Here is a 26,934-nt window from a genome sequence, read left to right as displayed (position 1 = left end):
AATGTCCATCAAAATACCCGTGTGACTTGGAATAAAGGCCGTGAAAGGTAAAGTTTCGCCTAACAGGCTTGAGGTTTGCTGGTCGATGTGAATGCGTTATATATTGTGTGTAAAAAATGTTTGTTTGTCTGTCTGTCTGTAAAAAATTCTATTTCACACGGCAGAAATTAGTATGTAAAAAGCGCGGAGAGCACAGTTAATTGTGGTTCGCGCTATATAAGCTCACCATAATAATATGTCGAGGTGCAGGGATGGCTTTATCCCATGTAAAAGCCCAGGTAGATCTGAGACGGTGAGCCGAATTGTTTATACTGGAATACGTGAGTCTTCTGTGACGTCTGAGCTGTGTTGTTGTTCCACTGGGTACATTTACAATCGATGATGTGACGAAAACGGTGAAAAAGAAGCAGCGACAAAGAATAACACAGCCTGATGTGTCAAGTACTTCAAATGTAAAACAACAAAAATCTATGCAGCGACAAAGATTACACAGCGTGATGCGTCAAGTGCTTCAAATGTGAAACAAAAGAAATCTATGCCGTGACAAAGATTACACAGCGTGGTGCGTCAAGTGCTTCAAATGTAAAACAAAAGAAATCTATGCCCAACGAAAAGAATAAAAAGGTATGCCAACAAAAGGTGACGTCAAGCCATTCTGTGTACGATGTACGCAGAGAAGGTTCTCTCTGAGGAATGTATTTGAACAGATGTATTGATGTCATCCGCACAATATGATGGCGCAGCACAAGCGAGATTGTGTTTGATTGTATCGGGCGAGCTTACAGTCTGGTCCTTTCTTCCTACATCTCCCCTCCCCCTTTCTTACCGTCCTACCGCTGTGATTTATCTTCACGTTACTGTCAACAACAGAACTACAATAACAGAAATCTATATTATTCGCTGTCGAAGAGCAAACAGAAAACATAAGCACAGCTTATTTCTCCCATTGCAAAAAAAAAAAGAAAAAAAGTTTGCTTCCTCCATTTCTCATGGAGACAAATGCCCCTGTGATAATCGCTGACAAAGATGGACAAACAAAGGTAATCAACTGTATACTATCCGCTTTCGATGAGCAAACCCAAACCGCAAGTGCAGCAAAACAAAACACAAATAAATAAAACGTTGCCAGTCTGATAAACGTTGACATAACAACCCATGACCTTGTCCATCCAGAGAAATCAACATTGACCTTGTTTCTTCTTGCCGATGTGCACGTGCTTAAAATGCTAATCATCGCTGTCACAATCAACAATGCACAGCGTCCCTTGTGAGTTCTGCTCGCTTCGACAAAGATGATCGCTGCTTGAGTGAGCTCTACTCGCATCAAAACAAAAAGGAAAACTCTTCAAGCCAATTCACAGTACACGTATTCAGGACGTTTCTGGTGATTGTTCTGGAATCAAAATTATAAAGTACAACACGAAAAGCGTGGACAGAACTACTTCTAATACATGTGTGCAGGTTCGATTCTTATTTGACCAGAAAGCTGTTGAGAGAATGGTGACAACAGGAACATTCAGGCAAAACTACCGTCCATGCCGGAAGAGGATTGTGTCTGTGGGCGTGCGCATTACACAGTTTTTTTGCTATAAGAGTAACAACACTGAGACACACAATACCGGAGAAATCGTCACATTGTTCAGGTGGAGTTGTCAACTCAAAAACCTGTCCGCTAATACTCACATGTTGGCTGAAACTCCACTGTGATGATAGTGTGCAAATAAACAAGAACTTCCCATGAATGATATGATGGAACATGACAAAAACACACACACACACAAAGGGCACTCGACATATTCTGATATGAGATGGCCGTCTACAGATTATGGTACTGAATGGGCACATACAAATTCCGCTACTGAGTTAGCAGTCTACAGATTTTGACACAGAGTTGGTAGTCTACAGATTCTGATACTGAGTTGGTTGTTTATATATTCCAATACTGAGTTGGCAGTTGGCTGACCAGAGCATGATGCACTGCCAATGATAAAAAAAACAACCGAATGACAAAGTAACAGGAATCAGTTGAACTTGACAAACTATAGAACAGAACTTGACCTAGCGAGACGGAAGAAAAGATCATGTGAGTGGGGTGAGAAATATTTATTCCAAAAGTGGAAAGAGAGAGAGAGAGAGAGAGAGAGAGAGAGAGAGAGAGAGAGAGAGAGAGAGAGAGAGAGAGAGAGAGAGAGAGAGAGAGAGATGTAAATGGGATAACGGGGGATAGAGAGGGATGAGGGGAGAGAAAGGGGCATAGCAAGAGACAGACAGACAGAACACCAGAGCGAAAGACAGAGAAACGGGGGGAGAGAGAGAGTACAGACAGACAGACAGACAGACAGGCAAAGATACAAAAAAAAGATCATGTTTGGGGAAAGACAAAATTTACATCAAAGAAGGTCAACCATATAGAGACCAATTTCACGTGCAGAGCGCCTCGTGATTTGACAGCGAACCAAGTAACTACACCAAACCTCCATAAAACAGTGATGCTAACAATCGTGTGCACGACCATGTTAGGATGGACAGAGGGACGTGCCGATAGCTCAGCAACAACTCGCAAATATTGCATCACATGTCACGTTCCTCTGTCGGTGTGGGTGGCTCTGTGTGGGCTGGGGAGAGGGGGGGGGGGGGTGCGATGGTAACAAGGGTGGGAGTGGAATGGTGAAGTAATGTCGGAAAGAGAATTAAGGTTCGAATCGTATTCGATGGAAGAATTCATGCACACACAAAATCACGGGAAAGCATGCTATTTCTGTTCATCTGTGTAGGAGGGTTGGGAGGGGGGGGTGAACTCGATATTAGATGGATTTAAGAAACATGTCGCTGTTGTGGGTTTTTTTTAAACATTTTTTATGGGGGCGAGGACGCCCCCATTCTATACGGATAGTTTCGAGGTTGACCATGGGCAGCGCCATTTTGTTGTGAAATACGTCATCAGTTTGTGTACACAGGAAGTTGTGACATCCGTCACCCTATGGGAGGGGTGACGTCAAAATTGTTCATCTGTAGAAAGTTGTGAAATCCGTCACCCTATGGGAGGGGTGACGTCAAAATTGGTCATCACAGAGTTTGTGTAACACAGGAAGTTGTGAAATACGTCACCCTATGGGAGGGGTGACGTCAAAATTGTTCAACAAAAACATGATATGTCGCTTTGTGCAGGGTCAACTGCAACAAACTCAAACCGAGCCATTCATACCTAGCTGTATTTGAGTGACTTATATACCCGACATTTTTATTTCTTATTTTTAGCACAGGTGTAGGAAAAATCATGAACCAAAATGTTATTTATTTTCTAATTTAACATTTTTTTTACAAATATGACCATGGTCTTTTAAACATACAGTGACATTAAACATTGTTATGTTAAAAAAAAGAAAAAAGAAAAAAAGCTTTTGTGCACAAATCAGAAAATACATTGTACATTTTACCTACAGGCCAAACCGTGAGTGTCTGTGGCAAAGCCCGACCCAGGAAATTGCACTGATCTAAATTGTCAAGAACAGGCGCTTGCATTTGGATGTGTCCAATGATAGTAGGTTTGGTTGTGATCAATCAGAATAATGTAGGAATAAAAATGTATGACAGTTTAGTATGATGACATGTAATTCACATATGCTGAAATATGATATTATACATCATGTAATATTATTATGGCTGTTGCCATGACCATGAAACCCAACAAAGGTTTAATGTAATGTAATTCAAAATACCAAAACCGAGCACCTATTAATCTCGTCTTTGCGCGTGAAGATTGAGGCCGTCTGCCAGTAGCGGTTAGGTCATACAGTGGAACCCCTCTCTAGCGACCTTTAAAATGTTGACAAAAATCGGTCCTTGTGGAGGGGGGTCCTTACAGAGGGAGGGGGGCGGAGTCAGGGGGCCACAAAGAAAGTCAGATTTAAAAAAAAAAGAAAACAGAGAAGTTTGAGTTGCTGACGACCGTTCCCTCTGAAAGCAAACTGCTTCGATTTCATGTTTGTCCTTGGTGTCCACCAGTTCTGGTGCATGTACTACCCTGGCCAAGTTTCCTCTCAAGACATCAAAGAGACCGCCCCAGTATACTCTACAGCCTCTGGGCGAACCACCTCTCATAGCTAAAACTGGGTCAATGACCCCTGGGAAGAAGGTCAGTGTCTATAAAATTTTACTCCTAGGCCTGCGGCCAGGGGGGGGGGGGAGTATACCGGTACCATTTGAGAATCAGACCAAATGAGAATTGAACCATTTGAGAACATCCTTTTTTTTCAATCACTACATCGAAGGCCTGCGGCCCGGGGTTCACATGGGTTGGTTTGTTTGTTTGTTTCAAACCCACACCCATATACACACATTTCCCATTTAAACCATTTGTCGGCCCCCTGTCGATATTTATCGACTAAGTTCCTTGTTAGTATTGAGCATGATATTTCTGATTTGCATGTCGGAGGTATGCGGGGGTGTATGTGTGTGTTGGAAGGGGGGAGTCGAATAGTTATCATAAGAATATGTTTTACAAATTTCTCTTTGTATAGGACAGAAAAGAATGCCTTCAAAAAAGAAGAGGAACCTAGTGTAACGTTGGTAAAAACTAACTGTGTTCTGTCTCTTTGCTAAGGCTGAACACGTCTGGTAATTTTGTTCTGTCGCAATTGAGCAAAGTGTATATCTGTATGTACCAGATGTGTGCATACGATTACTGAGGGGTAGAGATGCGGAGGTGGGGGGGGGGGGGATACAAAGCATCATTTCAACAAGGGCTTAGTTCTTAGTACTTTTAGGTCAAACAGTGAAAGTGAATTAGAGAGAGAGAGAGAGAGAGAGAGAGAGAGAGAGACTCAGAGAGAGAGAGAGAGAGAGAGAGAAAGAGAGAGAGATAGAGAGAGAGAGATGGGGAGAGAGGGGGAGGGAGGGAGGGAGAGAGGGACGAGGAAAAAGAGTGGGGAGAAAGAAACAGCTGGAATTTAAGTACACACTTTGGCTCTAGTTCCCTAGATTCTCGTCAATTTTCAAACAAAAAACCATATCTGGCTAAAACTAGAGTCGAGAGGAGTCACAAGAACGCACACTACAACACACACACACAAACGTGTGCACATGCAATTAAAGGCACACTCCTTCTAGTGTAAACTGTTAGGTACGCCACCACATAAGATTCTGCCACTTTTAGTTGATAGGCTACCGATTTTGATACTTATTTGGTAGACTCTAGATTCTGATAATGTTTTGACATAATTATATATAATAGAATCTGATGCTGAGTTGGCAGTGTACAGCTTCAAATACTGAGTTCAACGTCTACAAATTCTGATACGGAGTCAAAAGTGGCTTAACCAGCTGACTAGTGTTATTATAAAAACCGAAGTAAAAAAAAGTGTTCGTATTGCCTGATCACATCATTGGTGGTGTACACAATTGCTTACGCGAGAAGAACTGTACCTTTAAACACAACAAATACAAAAGCAGTAAAACAATAAATATACTGACTTGTTTTCCAATGAGCACCACCCACAGTAAGGATCTTTGGCTCCCAGGCAGTCGAAGCAAACTCTGTGCTTCGCGCAGTTCTCGACTCGCAGTTTGGAAACCTGCAAACGCACAAATGACGACTTTGGTCAGACTAGCTTGCAGAACATTATGCAGAAAAGGAACACAGTGGAGTACAAGCAAAGGCAGAACTAAAACAGTGAATGCAGAGAAAGAATAGAAAGACTATCTTGATGTATCCGTTGGTAGTTAGCAAGTACAGGCGACAAGAAAACGTAGGAAAAGCTAAACAGAGGCATAAAATGACACATACAAACATCACCCTCCCTCCTCATATAATTATACACACATAATTATTGTATGTAAACTACACAAACAAAATCCACGCAAGTCGTAAGTAAACAGAACAAATCTAATAGAGTTGGCCAATACGATCACTTTGTTCAATATTTAAGCTGAGGAAGAAAAACAAATACACAAAATGGTCCATTTCCTCATTGTTCCAACCCAAAATGTAATTCTCCAAATGTGTGGGTTTTTTCCTTCAGTATCCTGTTTACAAATGATTGTCTCAAATTCCGTCAAAGAATCACGCCTAGACAGCACATCTACACGAAACAAGACCTTGCATTTTTGCTGAAGTGTGATTTAATGACAACTAATGACACAGAGACGCGGATCCAAAAGTACAGTTTCAGCAATTATTGGCAACTGTAATTTCAAAAAAGTGGCCTCTTAGCATAGATAAATCCAGAACTATTCCCGTAATGAAACCAATTTGATATTGATCACACCTACAGCGAACAGTCCTGCCCGAAGCTTCACGCCAACAGACGAGACAAGTTATTTGGACGAGATTTCAACTTCACTCCCTTGGTCAGACTGAGGGCTTCGAGTTGTCCTCCCTTCAAATATCATTCACTTCAAGTTGTTTGAATCGAGTACACAAGATTAGTCCCAAGATTTTTCCCCAGAAAAAAGGTACTTGGGCGCCGACCGACTTCAAAAAGATCCACTTACTGGACTTACTGTTTTGCTCCCGCTCCCCCTCCCCCTCAGACACACATACACGCGCGCTCCTTTCTCCGCCTATTCCTACCAGTCTTCTCGGATCCAAGCATACTCATCTTGGCAGAGTAGTCTGATTAAGATCAAATTGTCCAATGTAGAATTAGTCATAATTATGTACAACCTCTCAGACCACCTCAATACTGAAAGCTTGGCTCTTGGCCCAGACGCTTCAAGCACATGTCTTCTGGACCTATAATTGTCCACAATACGTCTCCGTTCTCATTTCACTGGATGGTGAACAAGCCCAACTTGTACGCAACAAACGAACGATAAATAGCAGCGGTACTCTGCACTAACTGGACAGAGAACGCGACAAGACGATTTAATCTGGTTTAAAAAAATCTCTTGCGTGGAAGGAAATTATAATAATTTACAGCAAAAATGAAACAATCTGAGCAAAGATCAAAGTACAACGCGCATGCATCACAAATCATGCTAACAGAATATTCTTGTTGGGTCTTTCTGATTAAGATGATATCTTTCCCCATGACCTAGTTAAAAACAATTAATCCGCTTAGACGCAGCAGAAGAAATGAACGGGGCGTAGGAACACGCAATGCAACACATAAACACCTTCTAACCCCAACACATCTGCCATGCCCAGCACAAACACACACACACACACACACACACACACACACACACACACACACACACACACACACACACACACACACACACACACACACACACACACACAGAATCCCACTACCTTAATCCTTCGTGTAATAATAGTTCGCTAACTCCAACAGACTAGCCATGTGCCATCGGGCCTTATTAGCCCCGGAAAGCTGAAACGCAATCTCACGACCACACGAAAGATAAGAGCAAAACAAAAAGAAGCGAATGAAAATAAGTCAGAAACCCAATCCAATAACCATTCCAGCGTCCCTTCCGCACTTCTTCTTCTTGTTCTGTTTTCTGCAATCTCTCCATCAGCCAAGATATTGCGCCCACCCCTCTCGTTCTGTCTCGGCTATGTGTGTGTGTGTCTCTCTCTCCGTTACTCTCTTTTTCTGTCTCTCATCTATCTGTATGTGCCTCTTACTTCTCTCTCTCTATATATATATATATCTAGCTCATTCTCTCTCTCTCTCTCTCTCTCTCTCTCTCTCTCTCTCTCTCTCTCTCTCTCTATTACTTCTTTAATTGATATTCCAACATTTTAAAACGTATTATCATTAGATTAAACCCTCCCATGGGCGAGGGCTGGATGTAAAAAAGCACCTGTTTGCTTATGCCATTACCCTCGTTAATAAAGAATTTGTCATTGTCATTGTCTCTCTCTGTCTGTCTGTCTGTCTGTCTGTCTGTCTGTCTGTCTGTCTCTCTCTCTCTGTCTGTCTGTCTGTCTGTCTGTCTGTCTGTCTGTCTCTCTCTCTCTCTCTCTCTCTCTCTCTCTCTCTCTCTCTCTTGGTCTCCGTCTGTCTGCCTGTCCTGCATGTTTGTCTGTCTGTGTCCCTCCCTCCCTCTCCTCTTCCCTCCCAGGGAAGGCAATAATTGTGTTGTTAGCCTAACTTTCATTTACCCAATTGGCAATTTAGATCTACTCAATACCATCGATTCCTCCAGGAAAAAAGGGAAAGGGCAAGAAGAGAAGGGGAAAGAGCAGTGCCCAAGATTGAAGCAGCGACGCTTGCAGGGGGGGGACTAGCTAGGGAGGGGAAAATGCAGAGACAAGTGTTTGGAGAGCGGCACCAGAAAGCAGCCACCTTGGAGAGCGAGCTGGCGGGGGCGATCTTTTGAAGAGCTGGGTCACTGTTTGGGCGGCTTCATCGAGGATGGGGGGAAGACTTGGAAAGGCTGTTTTGGGGCGTCTGGTAGAAGGAGGTTTGTGTGTGTCCACAGTTTGGCCAAATATCTTCTACTGCTACGTGTAGCAATAGGATATCTTTGGTGTGGCGGTCGGTTACTCGTTGGTGTGTGTGTGTGTGATAGTGACACCATCTTCATCTTCTAGCTACCGTGCCCCTGACGACTGATTGCGTTTTGAGTATTGTTCTTTACAAAACAAATTAAAAAGCCGGATATGTCTGTGCCTGCCTGTCTGTCTTGTCTGTGTCTTTGTATTCGATTGACAGTATCTCTAATGCCGAGTGCATGTCGTATTGGCAACCAGCTGCCAATAGTACAACCATCTTCCCCTCCGTACCCCTTCTGACTGATTTTCTACAGACAGCCGGACATGACACACGCTGCGGCCAGTTAATTAGACCTCCCAGCTGCCCTGCGAGGGGACAGTTTATTAACAGGACAGTTATCACCAACAGTGTGCTCCATTATTAAGCCCTCCCCTTTTTCCTGTTTGAAAGACAGGAGGGAGAGGGGATTGGGGGAGGGAGGGGAGGGGAGGGGAGGGGGGTTGAGACTATTGTCTGAAAGTGATGACTGTTGTGCGGAAATCAAAGTCTGGACCTCCTACCGTGGCGGTGTCTTGTCATCGTGATATGGATTTTATTTGGGACATTGAAGCTGTCATGTTCAAGGTTGCTTCATCTTTTTCTCTGATTTCTCACCCACCCCAACCCCTCCTGCACCCCTCATCCACCCCAACCCCTCCTGCACCCCTCATCCACCCCAACCCCTCCTGCACCCCTCATCCACCCCAACCCCTCCTGCACCCCTCATCCACCCCAACCCCTCCTGCACCCCTCATCCACCCCAACCCCTCCTGCACCCCTCATCCACCCCAACGCCTCCTGCACCCCTCATCCACCCCAACGCCTCCTGCACCCCTCATCCACCCCAACCCCTCCTGCACCCCTCATCCACCCCAACCCCTCCTGCACCCCTCATCCACCCCAACGCCTCCTGCACCCCTCATACACCCCAACCCCTCCTGCACCCCTCATCCACCCCAACCCCTCCTGCACCCCTCATCCACCCCAACCCCTCCTGCACCCCTCATCTACCCCAACGCCTCCTGCACCCCTCATCCACCCCAACCCCTCCTGCACCCCTCATCCACCCCAACCCCTCCTGCACCCCTCATCCACCCCAACCCCTCCTGCACCCCTCATCCACCCCAACCCCTCCTGCACCCCTCATCCACCCTAACGCCTCCTGCACCCCTCATACACCCCAACCCCTCCTGCACCCCTCATCCACCCCAACCCCTCCTGCACCCCTCATCCACCCCAACCCCTCCTGCACCCCTCATCCACCCCAACGCCTCCTGCACCCCTCATCCACCCCAACCCCTCCTGCACCCCTCATCCACCCCAACCCCTCCTGCACCCCTCATCCACCCCAACCCCTCCTGCACCCCTCATCCACCCCAACCCCTCCTGCACCCCTCATCTACCCCAACGCCTCCTGCACCCCTCATCCACCCCAACCGCTCCTGCACCCCTCATCCACCCCAACCCCTCCTGCACCCATCATCCACCCCAACCCCTCCTGCACCCCTCATCCACCCCAACCCCTCCTGCACCCCTCATCCACCCCAACCCCTCCTGCACCCCTCATCCACCCCAACCCCTCCTGCACCCCTCATCCACCCCAACCCCTCCTGCACCCCTCATCCACCCCAACCCCTCCTGCACCCCTCATCCACCCCAACGCCTCCTGCACCCCTCATCCACCCCAACCCCTCCTGCACCCCTCATCCACCCCAACCCCTCCTGCACCCCTCATACACCCCAACCCCTCCTGCACCCCTCATTTACCCCACATAGCTCGCCTAGCTCCCATCTCCCCCCGTCCTTCGTCCAGCCATTTGTTCATTCGTCTGTTTACTCCAATCTTCTCTCACTTTTGCTTCTTTCTCCATCTTTTCTGTACTTCTTCTTCTTCTTTTTTCTTTCTCGTTCGCTTTTTCTGTACTCAACCTTGTCCTTCTTCCATCTAGTGTGTCCCCCGCCCACTTTCCCCTCTTCCTCTTTCTTCTTCTTACTCAGTATCTTCAGCACCGTCCTTCTAGCATAATTATACCATTCGATCTCTCCCCCCCCCCCCCCCCCCACCCCCACCCCCTTTTCCTTTTCTGTGTCTTCATGTTTGTAAAGGGGGGTTGTGGGTGGGGGAGTATAACACTTTGCAAATGAATACTTTAATACTTTTTCCTCAGTCCGCTATCGACTTTCTATCTCCATTTGCGGGATGTAACCTTCAGCATAGTGTACATAGGTCGCAGGGAAGCTTAGTCTGTAATTATTATCGATTGCTGCCTGCACTTTTGCAATCCCTACATAAACACCGGCTTAGCGAACACACTTTGCAAAACCACTCTCCGACATACAACCCCCCCCCCCCCCCCCCCTTACCCCCCTACCCTCTTAATCTCCTGCATTTTTGTTCATCTTTTAAAAGAACTAGTTCTTTGGAAGAGAGAGAGAGAGAGAGAGAGAGAGAGAGAGAGAGAGAGAGAGAGAGAAAGAGACAGAGACAGAGAGACAGAGAGACAGACAAACAGACAGACAGACACAGACACAGACAGACAGACAGACAGACAGAGAGAGAGAGAGAGATATAGAGACACCGCTAATCGTGCTACCAATGCCATTTTGCAATCACTTTCCAAACGAACTTCGCAAAACTTTCTCTCCTATCTCGCTCAGCCTAAACCTTCATCAATCTGACGTTTTATTTCAGTTCAGTTCTACCTTTGTGTCTGTGTATCTTTGTGTCTCTCTGTCTGATGAAAAAAAAGAACTCGTCTGGTATCACAAATGGACACTTTTCAGATCACTTTCCATTCTGCCCCTGAAGAAATAAGTCTGGGAGAAAAAACGATGAAAACACCAAGTCTCGTTTAGCAAATGACACTTTTCTAATCACCCCATAAAGACAGGCTTATGCAACAAACTCTCTTCTTCCCAAAAAGTACCCCCTCCACTCACCCCATCCCACCCTTAAAGATACAGTCTTCATTCTTCCCTTTCAACAATAAATCTCGGTCGGGGAAAAAAACAAACCCATAACAAGTCTTGTGTTACAAATGACAATTTTCTAATATCTCTTTGACAAAAAAAAAGAAGAACAAAACCCACACAAACAAAACAAGCAAACAAAATACAACAATGTTCGTGTTACTGAAACCACTTCATCATAGCGCCCCCGAACCAAGTGACAGCCGACAGAGTACAAAACTAGTTTGCGTTCACAAAAGCAGAACGTAATCAAACAATTCCCAACATATTCACAAATAACCGAACGAGCATGGTTACCCGTCTGAAACAAGCATCAGGCAAACATGTCCGCGCTGTTGTTAAATATTAGAGCAGCATTATATTTTTAATCAGGTAAATGATTTTCTGTGTCTACCTTTCAGCATGATGTTTCCGCTATGCGTTTTCACAGATAATGTATTGTGTGGGAAGCGTTCCATCATGATGGCTTTACCATCAACTGACTCTGTTCCCGCATAGCAACACGACTGTTTCCACGGTGGCAGATTCTATTTCAATTAATAAAATTGCCATGCAAGGGTGTGAAATGATGCATTAACCAAGAGGGAGCTGTTCACCAATGATGGAATGCGAAAAAAGGGATTCAGAAGAATGTGTCATTTGATGCGGAATTAACTATGTCCGTGTTTAACTCTCGAGCGCTTATCCTCTGTCCCACTGTCTCTTTCTGTCTGTCTGTCAGTGTCTGTGAGTCTCTCTCTCTCTCTCTCTCTCTCTCTCTCTCTCTCTCTCTCTCTCTCTCTCTCTCTCTCTCTCCGTCAGAACTATCTTGATCTTTGCCCTCTTCCAGCCAATTAGGGTGTCAGTTCACCAAAAATGCTTCCACCCCGCTGCGCAAAAAAAGAAAGAATGAAAACAAACAAGAAAACATTATTAAGTCCAGCGAGGCAGTTTAATTAACAAATTCTTCTCGTGTTGTAGCTTTTCTCACGGCAATGAAACTCGCTTGGAGAGCTAGTGTGTTCGTTGTTAAGGTCCTCGGGGCCACACCCGTTCGCTCTCCCCGCTCTGGCTAAATGTCACATTAAATTTTAATAATCGTCGCGCAATTTGTGCGGCAAGGGGGAAAGTTAGGCCCCGCTAGACAGTGAGGTAGAGACCATGTGAGAGATAGAGGAGGATGAGTAGAGGCGGGGGGAGGGGGGGGGGAGTTGAGAGAAAAAGAGAGAGATAGAGAGAGAGATAGAGAGAGAGAAAGAGAGAGAAACAGAGAGAGAGCAAGAAAGAAAGAGAGAGAGAGAAAGAGAGAGACAGAGAGAAAGAAAGAAAGAGACAGAGAGAAAGAAAGAGAGAGAGAAAGAAAGAGAGAGAGAAAGAAAGAGAGAGAGAGAGAATGAAATAGATAGAGAGAGAATGAGAGAGAGAATGAGAGAGAGAGAGAGAAAGCGAGAGAGAGAGAGAGAGAGAGAGAGAAAGAGAGAGAGATCACACACCGTCACACACACACACACACACACACACACACACACACACACAGTCATACAGGGACACAGACAGACAGACATAGAGAAGCAAACGAACACACACACACACAGACATACACACACACACACACACAAACTGACCCCCCCAAAAAAACCTCAAAAACTCTGCCTCTTATACATTGTCTTCTTAGTCATCCTCCACTCAAAAGGGCGGCGGCTGATTATCAGTTGAGGGGGGAGGGATGGGGGTGCATTGTCAATGGATTGTCGTCTGCAAGAGGAGACTGATGGCCATTGTCGGTGCCCCGGAGACAATGAGGGGCATGTAACCAGGGCATGCATCAAGGCTTTCCGTCTGTCGCCTGGCTCCCACCCCTCAGCCACGTCAATGAAGTTGTCACCGTGCTGTGTCCCCAACACTGTCGCCTTTTCTTGTTGTAGCGTGTGTGTTTCTTAGTTTTGTTGTTCTTTTAAAATAAATAAAATAAATGAATAAAAAAACGTTTAGTTAAAAGAAGTTCCAGCAGCGGCGGTATTAAGCAAGAAGAAGGATGAAGATGGTGATAAATAAACCACAGCATAACAAAATCAAAGACGAGCCACAGCAACCATAAAACGTATTATGAGCTCTCGCAGTCAATGTGTTCGCTGCAGAACGCTGTTTCCAGACAATGTTATGGCGTCGTCTCGGAAATTCCCCAGTTTTATCGATACACAAAGGGATCAAAATACAACAAAATACAAAAAACAAAAATCAGAAAGACAGGGAAGAAGCCTGATCCATGATTTGTGATGAGAACCACTCAGGGTGTGGCACTCCAAGCTCTCCCTTCCCTCTATCCCTCCCTCTCTCTGACCCCCCCCCCCCCCACCCACCCATCTCTACAACTCTCTCTCTTAGAGGCCCACTAAAAGCATGTCACACGTCAACAATCCCTGACGCAACCGGTCGTGATAATTAGAGCTGACTCATGATTGGTGACTTTAGGCGCTAATCAAGTCGTCTCGACTCGACCACTTGCATCCTTGAACGCATCCCTTAACCCCTCCCCCCCCCCCTCCCCCTCCCCCTCGTCCAAGAAAAAAAAACCGCTGCTTGAAACTTCGTTAAACGCGCGCTCAAGCGTTTAGGTCCTTAGGGATTTTTCGCCCCTCCAAGCAGGAAACCTTGTATGACCTTGACAAGGATGAATTATTCTTCAGTTACGCACGTGCTATGACACACAACGCATGTCGTTACTTGGTAATCGCGTCTTGAGGTTTGTGACTTGTTCTCATGGAATTCCAAATTTCACGGTTAAAGTGATGAACAATTCGATTCGCGCCTTGATTTGATCAAGCATGGCATTGAATTAATGATGCATTGGCAGTGAATGCGCTTCACACTCCTTAAAAAAACAGGAGCCATTTTTCAAGTCTTCAAGCTTCAAAACTGCAATTATCTCCCCCCCGAGGGGGTATTGGAAATATGAAACAAATGACAAGATTGTAAACCGACTAAAAGGAATTATAAACAAAGATATCAATCCTGCAAAACGGGGCACGCACAGCGTCCAACAAAAATGTCAAATGCATCATCTCTCTAGTCCGTTGCTGGAAATCAGAATAGCTTTATTGAAAGGCCTTGTACATTCCACCAACCAAACGACAGAATGAAGAACCACCATGTTGGTTTTGAAACAAGAGAGGTGATGCATTGATAATGTAGAGATTTCCTCTCGATTTGCCTAGAATTAAAGAAGTTCGATCCAGCAGAAAGGAAGAAAGAGAGAGAAAAAAAGAGAGAGAGAGAGAGAGAGAGAGAGAGAGAGAGAGAGAGAGAGAGAGAGAGAGAGAGAGATGATGCATGATGATGATGATGGAACGTTATGTAGTGGGAGAGCGAAAAAGAGAGAGAGAGAAAGAGAGAAAGAGAGAAACAAAGAGAGAGAGAGAGACAGAGAGAGACAGAGAGAGAGACAGAGACAGAGACAGAGAGAGAGAGAGATTGAAAGAGAGAGAGATAGAAAGGGAGAGATAAAGAGAGAGAGAGAGACAGAGACAGAGAGAGACAGAGCCAGAGAGAGAGAGAGAGGCAGAGAGAGAGAGAGAAAGAGAGAAAGAGAGAAAGAGAGAAACAAAGAGAGAGAGAGAGACAGAGAGAGACAGAGAGAGAGACAGAGACAGAGACAGAGACAGAGGGAGAGACAGAGCCAGCCAGACATATACAGAGACACACTGACATGTAGACACAGACAGACAAAAACTTTTTTTTTAAATGAAACATGGACTTGTTAAAATGCCACAAGAGAAAGAAGAGAACTATGCCCGGGGATACACAGACACTGAGACAAACACACACACACAACAAGCAAGACACGGAGACAGCGAGAGTAGTTTTGCTGCAACATCAAGCAAAATATCTTAACCCATTTCCTCTCTGAAACATGATCCCACTCCCCAGGTTTAGACAAAGAAGCAGACAACACTCATCACGACGACATAAAAACTGCAAATAACTGTCGTTTTCTCCCCGAGTTTTCTTCTTCTAAAGACTCCCCCCACCCCTCCATCCCTTGCCGACAGAACACACGCAATACTCGTAAACGTGGGCATAAAAACCTGCATGTATTCTATGATTGGATTTTTTATTTTGTGTTGCTCTCTCTTTCAAAGAACACAGTGACATTGTGAACTCGCTAAAGAAGCCTTGTTACGTCACGTTTGGCCTTGGAGGCCGACCAACTTTCACAGCGGTCGATAACACAGATGTAGATTAAATGCTGCTGTCATGCAAAGACAATCTTCGATCAGAAGTCTAGTGCACAAAAGAAAGTCTTAAAGGGATATTGCCCGTCAGCATCACTTCAATATAAAGAAGTACGTAAGACAAATGATCGTGGTGTGTTGTTAGAAATCTTTTAGTTTTGAGACGTTGGATTTATACACAGTGATAACCGTGCAATTTACCAAACCAATATGTCTGTGTATACAAGCACTAAACAAGCACTAAAGAGGTACACGTACACAACCGAAATGTCTAAAGTTACAAGTACAAAACCGGAATGTCTGTTTTTAGCACAAAGCCGAAATGCTTGTGCAAGCATTACATCAGAATGTCTGTACAAGCAACAAAACCAAAAGGTTCATATCATCACCAAACCAGAATGTTTGTTAAAGTACCAAACATGGCTCTCACAGAAACCACTCACAAGCAGTGATTACGTGATAAGGAAAACGATTTTCATACGAAATAGCATCCGGTAGGAACTTGATCGATCGCCGATTTTATTTCCGGTGCTTACTTTTTTTTCCGGAAAAATACTGGAAATACTGGAAATATAATCCAACGTATGTTCGTTTGAAAGCCATTTTTTTTTAATTTTTTTTTTACTAAATATTGTTTACAATTAATTTCTCTGTAAACATTACCACTTTAAAGAATCCATAGTCAATGCTAGCTTGTGAACACACACATTCTACGGCAAAGTCAAGATGTAAAAACTGACGCTCTAACAATGTCAACGCTTACGACGAGAGAAAATCGTTTTGAATTCCAGCATTCTATGTTCAGCCAAGATACAGAGAAACCCATTACGATGAAAATCCTGAAGCTATACGACAAAGAGAATTGCTTAGAATTCCAGAAACACCTTGGAGCTCATTGAATAAATTAAAAAAATACTACGTCGATATCATACGTATTGCCGCTGAAAACGAAACAAATGTTTGCAACATTCCTGTAAACTACAGAAAATAAAGGAAGAAAAACGAGGACTGCACTAATAGAAACTTCGCATTAAAAAAAAGAAGAAACACACGCAACTTTAACATGACAGAATGCCAATATGATAAGAGAAAAATCTCGAAGCACGCGAGAGGAAAAAAGAAGAAATAAGAAGAAATAATTAGTCGGCAAACTCGCGGCAAAAATGCTGAACTTTAAGAGAAGCAACCGCTTCTTGGCAGCAGATGCTATGTCAAAGACTGGATGGAGCCAGAGAAATAAAATCCGATTGTGATGGAAACGATAAAAAGCATTTGCTCAAAGAACAAAGGCCATTCTCCTCAAGTGCAATGGGATAAAACAAACAAAAACAGGAAAATCAGAGAAGGAAAGAAGAACAGAAGGATGAATGGAAGGAGCGCCAATATATTGTTAACATTAACACGAAAAAGAAAAAAAAGAAAGATAGAGAGAGGGAGAGAAACAGAGGGGCGGGGGGGGGGAGAGGTGGGAGAGAGGCGGGGGAGAGAGGCGGGGGAGAGAGAGAAAGGTGGGAGAGAGAGAGAGAGAGAGAGAGAGGGGAGAGAGGCGGGGGAGAGAAAGAGAGAGAGAGAGAGACATATTGTAGAGAGAGAACAAGAACAAGAACAAGAACAAGAACATCATTTATTCTTCAGGCCTCTAGCCCCTAGAATAGGGTCGTTACAAACAAAAATACAAGTCAAAAGTACATACAGCGGCAAAGCAACACGAAGATACAAAACTAAACACATACAGCGGCAAAGCAACAAAGATACAAAACTAAACGTACACGGTAAAGTAATACAGTCACAATCAGTCGTCTTGAGCTATGTTTTCAGTAAACTCCAGGCGAGTTTTTAGAGCAATAAACAAGTAAATGCTTAATCTACGAATATCAGATGATGAGCCGTTGCGGAGAATATTCACAAAATTTAATGAGTTATATCTTGTATTTAGAAACTTAGCCCTGGCGTTTGCATACAATGGACAATCAAATACAAAGTGCTTTTCGTCTTCCACAACATCACAGAGCTTGCATAAAATATTCCTGTCCCTTCCAAATGTTCTTCTAAAACACGAAGCTCCAATAGGCAACACACCCAGACGCAATTTGGTCAAACAATCGCGGAAACATTTTTTGTCAATGAAATCAAAGTACTTCTCACTTTCAAAAACTGTTTTGAATAATCGGTAGTTTTGATAAATGTCATTACTTATAATGGAACCATTCCATTCCTGCAAATATTATAGAGAGAGAGAGAGGGAGAGAGGCGGGGGAGAGAGAGAGAGAGAGAGAGAGAGAGAGAGAGAGAGAGAGAGAGAGAGAGAGAGAGAGAGAGAGACTGACTGACTATTAGGGTTTAACGTCCTCTTAGACCAACTGGTCTATATTGGGACAGGTATTGGTAATACGTTGAAGATATGGTGTGATACTTTGATTCGAACAAGCCCGCTGTGGCTGTCTTCTTCGACACACCAGCATTGGGTTTGTCTCGTCAAAGTATCGAAATACGATCATGATAATCGGAGACGAGAGATGATGCATGCGTGTCTTCGTGTTTTCCAAGCCCTGAGACTTTCGCTGTGAACGTGGGATCTTTTTTGTGCGCATGTGTGCACACGGGGGTGTTCGGACACCGAAGAGAGTCTGCACAAAGTTGACTCCGAGAAATAAATCTCTCGCCGAACGTGGGGATCGAACCCACGCTGATAGCGACCAACTGGCTACAAAGCCAGCGCGCTACCAACTGAGCTACGTCCCCGCCCCCGAGAGAGAGAGAGAGAGAGAGAGAGAGAGAGAGAGAGAGAGAGAGAGAGAGAGAGAGAGAGAGAGAGAGAGAGAGAAAGAGAGAGAGAGAGAGCAAAAAGAAAAGAAAGACAAGTGCACAATAAAACCAAAGCCGCCAGAAATCACGTAGTGCCAATTAGCAGAGAAGGAAATCGCCCACAGCGATTGGCTGGGCTATAATCACAAAAAGCGATCATAACCAGCAAATAAGCGTTAATGGAATAAAAACACGCTGCTGTTTGAACAGAGGCATACATGTAGTCATAAACTGCTAAAGGGGCAACACCTCGTAAACACTATTAGTTTTCGTGTAACGTTGGGATGTTGGCTGATGACTTTGATTGTGTCGTTAAATATGACCGGTTGTTTGTCCTGAGAGAGAGAGAGAGAGAGAGAGAGAGAGAGAGAGAGAGAGAGAGAGAGAGAGAGAGAGAGAGAGAGAGAGAGAGAGCGAGAGAGCGAGAGAGAGATAGTGTGTGTGTGTCTGTGTCTCACTGTCTGCCTGTGTGTGTGTGTGTGTGTATGTGTGCGTGCGCGCGTGCGTGTGCGGGCGTGTCTATGTGTGGGTATGTGGGTGTGTGTGTGTGTCTGCATGCGCGCGCGCCAGAATATTGTCACGCACGCGTGTGTGTGCGGGCATGAGTACGTACGTATATTGTGCATGTTCGCGTGGTCGAACAAAAATGTATCCAAGGCTGGCTTGCAGAAATAACTATTATTTCTCCTCACAAACACAACACCGCTTGTTATCCACGGCGCACTTTTACCCAACCCCGAACGGTCTGGCGTGCGACACTGACGAGCAAGTTTGATCGGCATTCCGAAAGCGTGCAGCGTGCCCATAAAAATGCCTGCACGATTTCGGCGACATGGCCAAACGAGCATTCCCATAGCAGCATTCTGACAAAGAATTACAACCACGCAGGCAAGGCATAGCACTTTCCAGCGTCCCTCTTTAGCTCAATACGAAAGACAGAGCGGTAATCAAACGACTATTAGGGTGATCGCCAGGGTAGGTCTGGGCCCCATACGACAAACAAACTTGCGAGGCAGCGCAATGGGTTAGGGAGAGCTGTGCAATGTTACTTCATTAAAACTCCTTTCGTCCACCCCACCCCCTTCACTATCTTATCCCTCTCTGCACAACTTGGCCAATTTCTGTTCCGCTGTCTATGTCTGCTATGCTATGCTATGCTAACTTGGATTGTTCTGTCCCCAGAACTAGCGTCTATTTGGGACATGACGTGATGATATGCTAGGATGTCTGTCTGTCTCTCCCCTTCCCTCTTGTAAAATAAAGTACCATCATCTCTCTCCCCCTCCACTTTTCTTCCTCTCTGTCCATTCTCTCTCCCCACCCCCCTCTCTCTCTGACTGTGCGACCCAGAACCATATGACGTATTGTTAACTATTTGTCACGATCGGGTGACAGAGACCAAGAAAGCGTCACTCAGTGGAGTGCCTGTTCTGGGTCAATGTATGATAGAAAGCGCCTGTGTGTGATATTGGACACAGCAGTTTTTGCTGACAGTGCTCCCGAGCACGGATGTTTTGAAACGCACGAGCTTCACAGTGCGGGTTTCTGCTGTCATAGGGCTGACGGTTTTTTTTGCTGACAGCGCGCACGGGATTTGCAGGGATTGAGTTTCTCGTGTCTTTTTCCTGCTTGGGGAGGCAGAATCGTGTATAGCTGGACTGGTTTGGTGACAAGGTCAGTCACGTGTTTTTTGGCTAGGTGGTCTGTCAGAGACTCAAGGACGACACACTTGACACCCAGCGGCAGAAGGGGAAGGATCGTACACACAGTTACTAGAGTATGATGGTTTTTCACCGAGTATTATATTCGGCACTCTAGGGGAACTTCCACAAGTTATTCCTTTTCCTCTGCCACGTTATTTTGCTGAGGACAAGTCGTCACATTTCCTTCGTCGGCGATGGCTTTCGCATAAGGATTCGACAAGGGGTTCTGGACGTTTTGGGTCACTGTTGACGAACAGAGACTGTTCCAGGGAGGAAGCGGACTTTGCTTCCATTGAGAGTTACAATCATAGGCTTTTGAGGTAATAAATCATTATTTAACGCTGTTGATGAGTCTGTGTTGTGGAATGAAATACTCTCTGTTGTTCTTTCCAGGTTAGCGCATAATTTACTCTCTGTGACGCTAAAATACTAATCTGTATATGATTTTTGCAGATAGGGAGAGAAGGACGGAAAATGGCTGTTTTGTTGTTGTAAAAAGTCAGTTTTGTGCAGGCCCACGTGCTCGATGAGATATTTAAAGATGACATGTTTTAAGGTGGTGGGTGAGGGGTAGCTGACATGTTTAGTGCACCGATGCTTTCTGTTTGCAGCCTTCGTTCCTTCGTTCCTTCGTTCGTTTCGTTCGTTCGTTACGTTCCCGTAACATCGGCACGGCTGACTCTGGCGGGAACTGTTGGGGCTACGCTAACCAGGAGACCGGCTAACCAGGAGACCGGCTAACCAGCGGACCGGCTAACCAGCGAACCGGCTAACCAGCGGACCGGCTAACCAGCGAACCGACTAACCAGCATACCGGCTAAGCAGCAGCAGCAGAGATAAAGCTAAGTGCACCATGTCGTACGCACCCCGTTGACCACCGTTGTCTTTTCGTATCTATGATTTCATTGGAGTAGGGACAACGTGGGGTGTGTGACACCTGCACGAACTAGAGCTTTTCGAACAGAACATTCTCATTTGACTGTATTTACACGGGTTCAGCGTGTTACTATAATTTTCTACATACTACTGGCATTTTGTCAGTGAACACTGGTTTTTTACGTGTTGAGAACGTAAAAGGAACATATTTTGAGTGAAGGCTCGAGGGAGGTGGAGAGTTTATACATAAACAGGCGTCTGAAACTTATACTTTTGTTGACTCTATTTAATTGTATGCCTGCGAGAGTGGATCGTGGTGTGGTTAGTTAATTAGTAGTAATTAACCGGTTCATAATCACCTTGAGTGATATATTGAAACGTGACACGTGGGGGCCAAGCCGGGATTTACTCAGTTAATTTCCAACTGATAAAGACCCACCAATTAAGGATAACTAAGAGCAGATAATCTCGTCAGTGCTCGACTTATTTTCTGCTTGGTGCTACCCTTTTTTGTATAGTTTTGATCATATACCACACCTTAAGCGATTCACATCTTGCAGGAAATGTAAATTGTAATTTGTGAGTTATTGTATGCGCTAACTGTGATTACTTCCCTTTCCTTTGTTTGTGAATCTTTGTTGTTGTACGTTGAGTTTTCCGTTGCAGAGAGCTGAGCGGGGTTAGCGGATTCGTTATTCGTTTTACTCAGTTTTCTCTACATTGTTGTTTCGCATTCTGTAACAGGTTACATTTCTATAGTCTTGTTTTACTTGGATTTTTCTCCATATTTTGACTTTGTTGGAATTTTGGGGGGGAAGGGTCCGAGGACTTCTGTCCTAACCAAGGCTGTGGGAGACACTCTGTTTCACCGCAAAAAGCAGCCGATAAAGTAGGCCACGGCTGTGGGAAACACTTTGTTTCACCGCAAAAAGCAGCCATAAAGTAGGCTACGCGTTTTGTTCTACACCGTTTGGATTTTTCTTCTGCATTTTCCGGTTGCTGGATTTTTGTATCCATTTCATCACCGCGGGTTCTAGCTATAGCTGCGTTAGACTTACTTTTGCGATAAAGCTTTGCTAAAACTAACCATGGCTACAGGGGGATCTCCTACGAGGAGAATAACTTTCGAGACTCCTGGGAGCGAGCAACCGACTGAGCGAGACGCACGCGTTAGAGCCCGAAGCGTTCTAAAACGCTTAGAAGTAGAGCGCAAGGAAGAATTTGAGCGACTGACAAGAAAAGAAGAACGTGACCGACAGGACAAGAAAGACGAACTTGACAGACAAGAAAGGGAACGACAGGTTGAACGAGACAGACAGGAAAGGAAAGACGAACGTGACAGACAGGACAAGAAGGACGAACTTGACAGACAAGAAAGGGAACGACAGGCCGAACGAGACAGACAGGAAAAGAAAGACGAACTTGACAGACAAGAAAGGGAACGACAGGCCGAGCGTGACAGACAGGAACGGAAAGAGAAAGAGCAGGCGGATCGCGAACACCAGCTAGAACTAGCTAGGCTACAGGCCGAGAAGGGTACGCTTACTCAGGCTAGCGCGCCGACATTTGTTGCCGACCGTACGAGACTGCCGACGTTCGACGATGACAAGGACGAGCTCGACGACTTTTTACGCCGGTTTGAGCGCATTGCATCTGACCAGAAGTGGGAAGAGGCCACGTGGGCTAGCCGCCTTAGCACCTGCTTGAAAGGACGCGCATTGCAGCTCTACAACGCTTTGGAGGACGACGAGGCGAGAGACTATCAGGCACTTAAGAAGGCGTTACTCCAGCGCTTTAACCTGACTGCGGAAGCCTACAGACGACGTCTGCGTAACAGCAAGAGACTGAGCGGCGAGCTGAGTCATCAGTTTGTGGCACGCCTTAACCTCTACCTGCGGCGCTGGGTGGAGATGGCCGAAAAGGACTGGACCGTCAACGACCTTGCCGACCTCATAGTCATGGAACAACTGATGTCCAGCCTGCGACCTGAGGTGGTGACCTTCGTGCAGGAGCACCAGCCAAAGACTACTCAGGAGGCAGCCGACTGGATCAGAGTGCACGAGGACGCCCAGGCGATCTCCGGCAAATCTTCAGGCTCACGGCCAGGAAAAACGGGAAATTCGGGTTCTTCAGGACCCAAGGACGGGAAGGACGATCAGGGACACAAGGGATCGAGTTCCAGATCTGACATCCAGTGTTACTACTGCAACAAGCGGGGCCACGTGAAGAAGGACTGCCACAAGAGACAGGCTGACCAGAAGGGCGTTCACTTTGTTGGCAGTGAGGAGTTCAGGGACGTCACGAGCTCATGCACCATCCCACAACTCTGCGTTCCGTGCTCCAGGAAACATTTCCAGCCCCACTGCAACGTCTACGTTAACGGAGTGAAGGGCGAAGGTCTGCGGGACACAGGGGCAGACATGATAGTGGTTCGGGCGAGTCTAGTTCCAGCTATGGCCTACACAGGAGACAGCATCAGGGTGAGAATGGCCGAGGCATCTCACGCTTACGATTTGAACACGGCAGTGATCAAGGTCGTAACCCCGTTGTTCACGGGGACCATTGTGGCCGTCGTCATGGACGATCCTCCATGCGACTTGCTCATTGGAAACCGGGTTCAGTTTGTGGACGGCGTCACCAGGGAGGTTCCCGTTTATCGGTCTCCCGACGTCATTTCAGTGCTCACGCGGGCACAGGCGGAGCGAGAGGACAAACCTCTCAAACCCCTACCTGCTGCACGAGCTGCCCTGGGGAACGTGACCCCCGCGCTTCTCGCGAAGGCTCAGGATTCTGACCCGACCTTAGCTACTCCTCGGGAGCACGCGAAGTCGGGGAAGGTGAAGCTGAGCGGGAAGCATGGGAGGTCAAGGTTCCTCAGGGACAAGAAGTTGCTCTACCGTGAGTTCAGCAACAAGGAAGGTGCATTCAAACAGGTTGTCGTGCCTCGCGAGTTTCGCGAGGGTGTCATGGCAACGGCACACGACTCGATTCTGGGAGGTCATCTTGGTACCAAGAAGACCACGGATCGTGTCTGGCGCCACTTTTACTGGCCAGGCATCTGCACGGATGTCCGACGTTTCTGTGCGTCCTGCGATAAGTGCCAGAAGGTGGTTGCCAAAGGAAGGGTGAGGAAGGTCCCCTTGGAGAAGATGCCGCTCATCGACGAACCCTTTCGTCGGGTGGCAGTGGACATCATCGGGCCCATCTTGCCTGCGTCTGAGGACGGAAACAGATACATTTTGACCATGGTGGACTACGCTACTCGATACCCAGAGGCGATCCCTCTGAAATCGATTGAAGCCACGCGAGTAGCTGAGGCTCTGGTTACTATGTGGTCCCGGCTGGGAATTCCATCAGAGGTACTCACCGACAGAGGCACGCAGTTCACGGGAGGAGTGATGGCGGAGGCAGCACGACTGCTATCACTGGAGCAGCACTTCACCACTCCTTACCATGCTCAGTGCAACGGACTGGTGGAAAGGTTCAATGGCACCTTGAAGACCATGCTGAGGAAACTAGCTCAGGAGAAGCCACGCACGTGGGACAGGTACATCCCAGCATTGCTTTTTGCATACCGCGAGGTTCCTCAGGAGAGCTTGGGCTTTTCCCCATTTGAGTTGTTGTACGGCAGACAGGTACGCGGTCCCATGGCTATCCTGCGTCAGGCTTGGACAGACGAAGAAGCTGACGAGGAGGTGCAGACGACAGCGACCTACATCGTAGAACTCAGGAACAGGATTGAAGAGACCTGCAAACTGGCTCAAGAGAACCTGGGAAGAGCAGCACAGCGTTATGCGCGAGGATTCGACCGCAAGGCACGGCCGCGCAGCTTCAAGATTGGAGAACGGGTGTTGCTACTTCTACCTGTCAAACACAACAAGCTACAACTGCAGTGGCAAGGACCTTTTGAGGTGACAGCGAGGGTGGGCCAGAACGACTACAGGATCATGATGCACGGGAAAGCACGCCTGTACCACGCCAACCTGCTGCGCGCCTACATAGAGAGGACAGCCTACGGGGAGAAGAACAAAGACCAGAAGAACAAAGACAAGAAGACAGAGAAGGTTGCAGTCATCAGGGGTGAAACGAGGGGTTGCTCGTTCTTGAGGACGACCTTTCTGTCTGGAAACAGACCATCAACCTCTGCAATATCTTCAGGTTGCAAGGTTGGCAAACGCCAGACTTATGCGCTGGGCGTTGATTCTCCAACCGTACCAATTCACGGTACGCGTCATACCGGGCGCCAACAATGTTGGAGCTGACTTTCTCTCTCGGGCTGGAGAGGAGAACGTGACTGTGAGCGAAACCGAGGTTTCGTCTTGAAGAGGGGAGGTGTGTCACGATCGGGTGACAGAGACCAAGAAAGCGTCACTCAGTGGAGTGCCTGTTCTGGGTCAATGTATGATAGAAAGCGCCTGTGTGTGATATTGGACACAGCAGTTTTTGCTGACAGTGCTCCCGAGCACGGATGTTTTGAAACGCACGAGCTTCACAGTGCGGGTTTCTGCTGTCATAGGGCTGACGGTTTTTTTTGCTGACAGCGCGCACGGGATTTGCAGGGATTGAGTTTCTCGTGTCTTTTTCCTGCTTGGGGAGGCAGAATCGTGTATAGCTGGACTGGTTTGGTGACAAGGTCAGTCACGTGTTTTTTGGCTAGGTGGTCTGTCAGAGACTCAAGGACGACACACTTGACACCCAGCGGCAGAAGGGGAAGGATCGTATACACAGTTTCTAGAGTATGATGGTTTTTCACCGAGTATTATATTCGGCACTCTAGGGGAACTTCCACAAGTTATTCCTTTTCCTCTGCCACGTTATTTTGCTGAGGACAAGTCGTCACATTTCCTTCGTCGGCGATGGCTTTCGCATAAGGATTCGACAAGGGGTTCTGGACGTTTTGGGTCACTGTTGACGAACAGAGACTGTTCCAGGGAGGAAGCGGACTTTGCTTCCATTGAGAGTTACAATCATAGGCTTTTGAGGTAATAAATCATTATTTAACGCTGTTGATGAGTCTGTGTTGTGGAATGAAATACTCTCTGTTGTTCTTTCCAGGTTAGCGCATAATTTACTCTCTGTGACGCTAAAATACTAATCTGTATATGATTTTTGCAGATAGGGAGAGAAGGACGGAAAATGGCTGTTTTGTTGTTGTAAAAAGTCAGTTTTGTGCAGGCCCACGTGCTCGATGAGATATTTAAAGATGACATGTTTTAAGGTGGTGGGTGAGGGGTAGCTGACATGTTTAGTGCACCGATGCTTTCTGTTTGCAGCCTTCGTTCCTTCGTTCGTTCGTTTCGTTCGTTCGTTACGTTCCCGTAACATCGGCACGGCTGACTCTGGCGGGAACTGTTGGGGCTACGCTAACCAGGAGACCGGCTAACCAGGAGACCGGCTAACCAGCGGACCGGCTAACCAGCGAACCGGCTAACCAGCGGACCGGCTAACCAGCGAACCGACTAACCAGCATACCGGCTAAGCAGCAGCAGCAGAGATAAAGCTAAGTGCACCATGTCGTACGCACCCCGTTGACCACCGTTGTCTTTTCGTATCTATGATTTCATTGGAGTAGGGACAACGTGGGGTGTGTGACACCTGCACGAACTAGAGCTTTTCGAACAGAACATTCTCATTTGACTGTATTTACACGGGTTCAGCGTGTTACTATAATTTTCTACATACTACTGGCATTTTGTCAGTGAACACTGGTTTTTTACGTGTTGAGAACGTAAAAGGAACATATTTTGAGTGAAGGCTCGAGGGAGGTGGAGAGTTTATACATAAACAGGCGTCTGAAACTTATACTTTTGTTGACTCTATTTAATTGTATGCCTGCGAGAGTGGATCGTGGTGTGGTTAGTTAATTAGTAGTAATTAACCGGTTCATAATCACCTTGAGTGATATATTGAAACGTGACAGTCTGT

At 46.2% G+C, this 26,934-nt stretch overlaps 2 protein-coding genes across 2 annotated transcripts in view; one reads left to right on the top strand and one right to left on the bottom strand.

Annotated features, from left to right (window-relative positions):
• Positions 1-8,823, bottom strand: part of LOC138965637 (plexin-A4-like) — a gene marked incomplete at its 3' end in the record, with an annotated part of 127,500 nt that extends 118,677 nt beyond the window's left edge. Inside the window, 2 exon segments of the mRNA XM_070337811.1 lie at positions 5,473-5,573; positions 8,812-8,823. Coding sequence (XP_070193912.1) covers positions 5,473-5,573; positions 8,812-8,823 — 113 coding nt within the window.
• Positions 8,824-8,927: 104 nt separating this feature from the next.
• On the top strand, positions 8,928-10,220 carry LOC138965634 (uncharacterized). The gene has a single exon (XM_070337810.1). It carries the CDS (start codon positions 8,928-8,930, stop codon positions 10,218-10,220), a length of 1,293 nt encoding a protein of 430 aa, XP_070193911.1.
• Positions 10,221-26,934: the final 16,714 nt, after the last annotated feature.

This window comes from Littorina saxatilis, linkage group LG4 (genome assembly GCF_037325665.1).
Source record: "Littorina saxatilis isolate snail1 linkage group LG4, US_GU_Lsax_2.0, whole genome shotgun sequence".
NCBI classification, from domain to species: domain Eukaryota; kingdom Metazoa; phylum Mollusca; class Gastropoda; order Littorinimorpha; family Littorinidae; genus Littorina; species Littorina saxatilis.
This window is presented reverse-complemented; position numbering and strand designations above follow the sequence as displayed.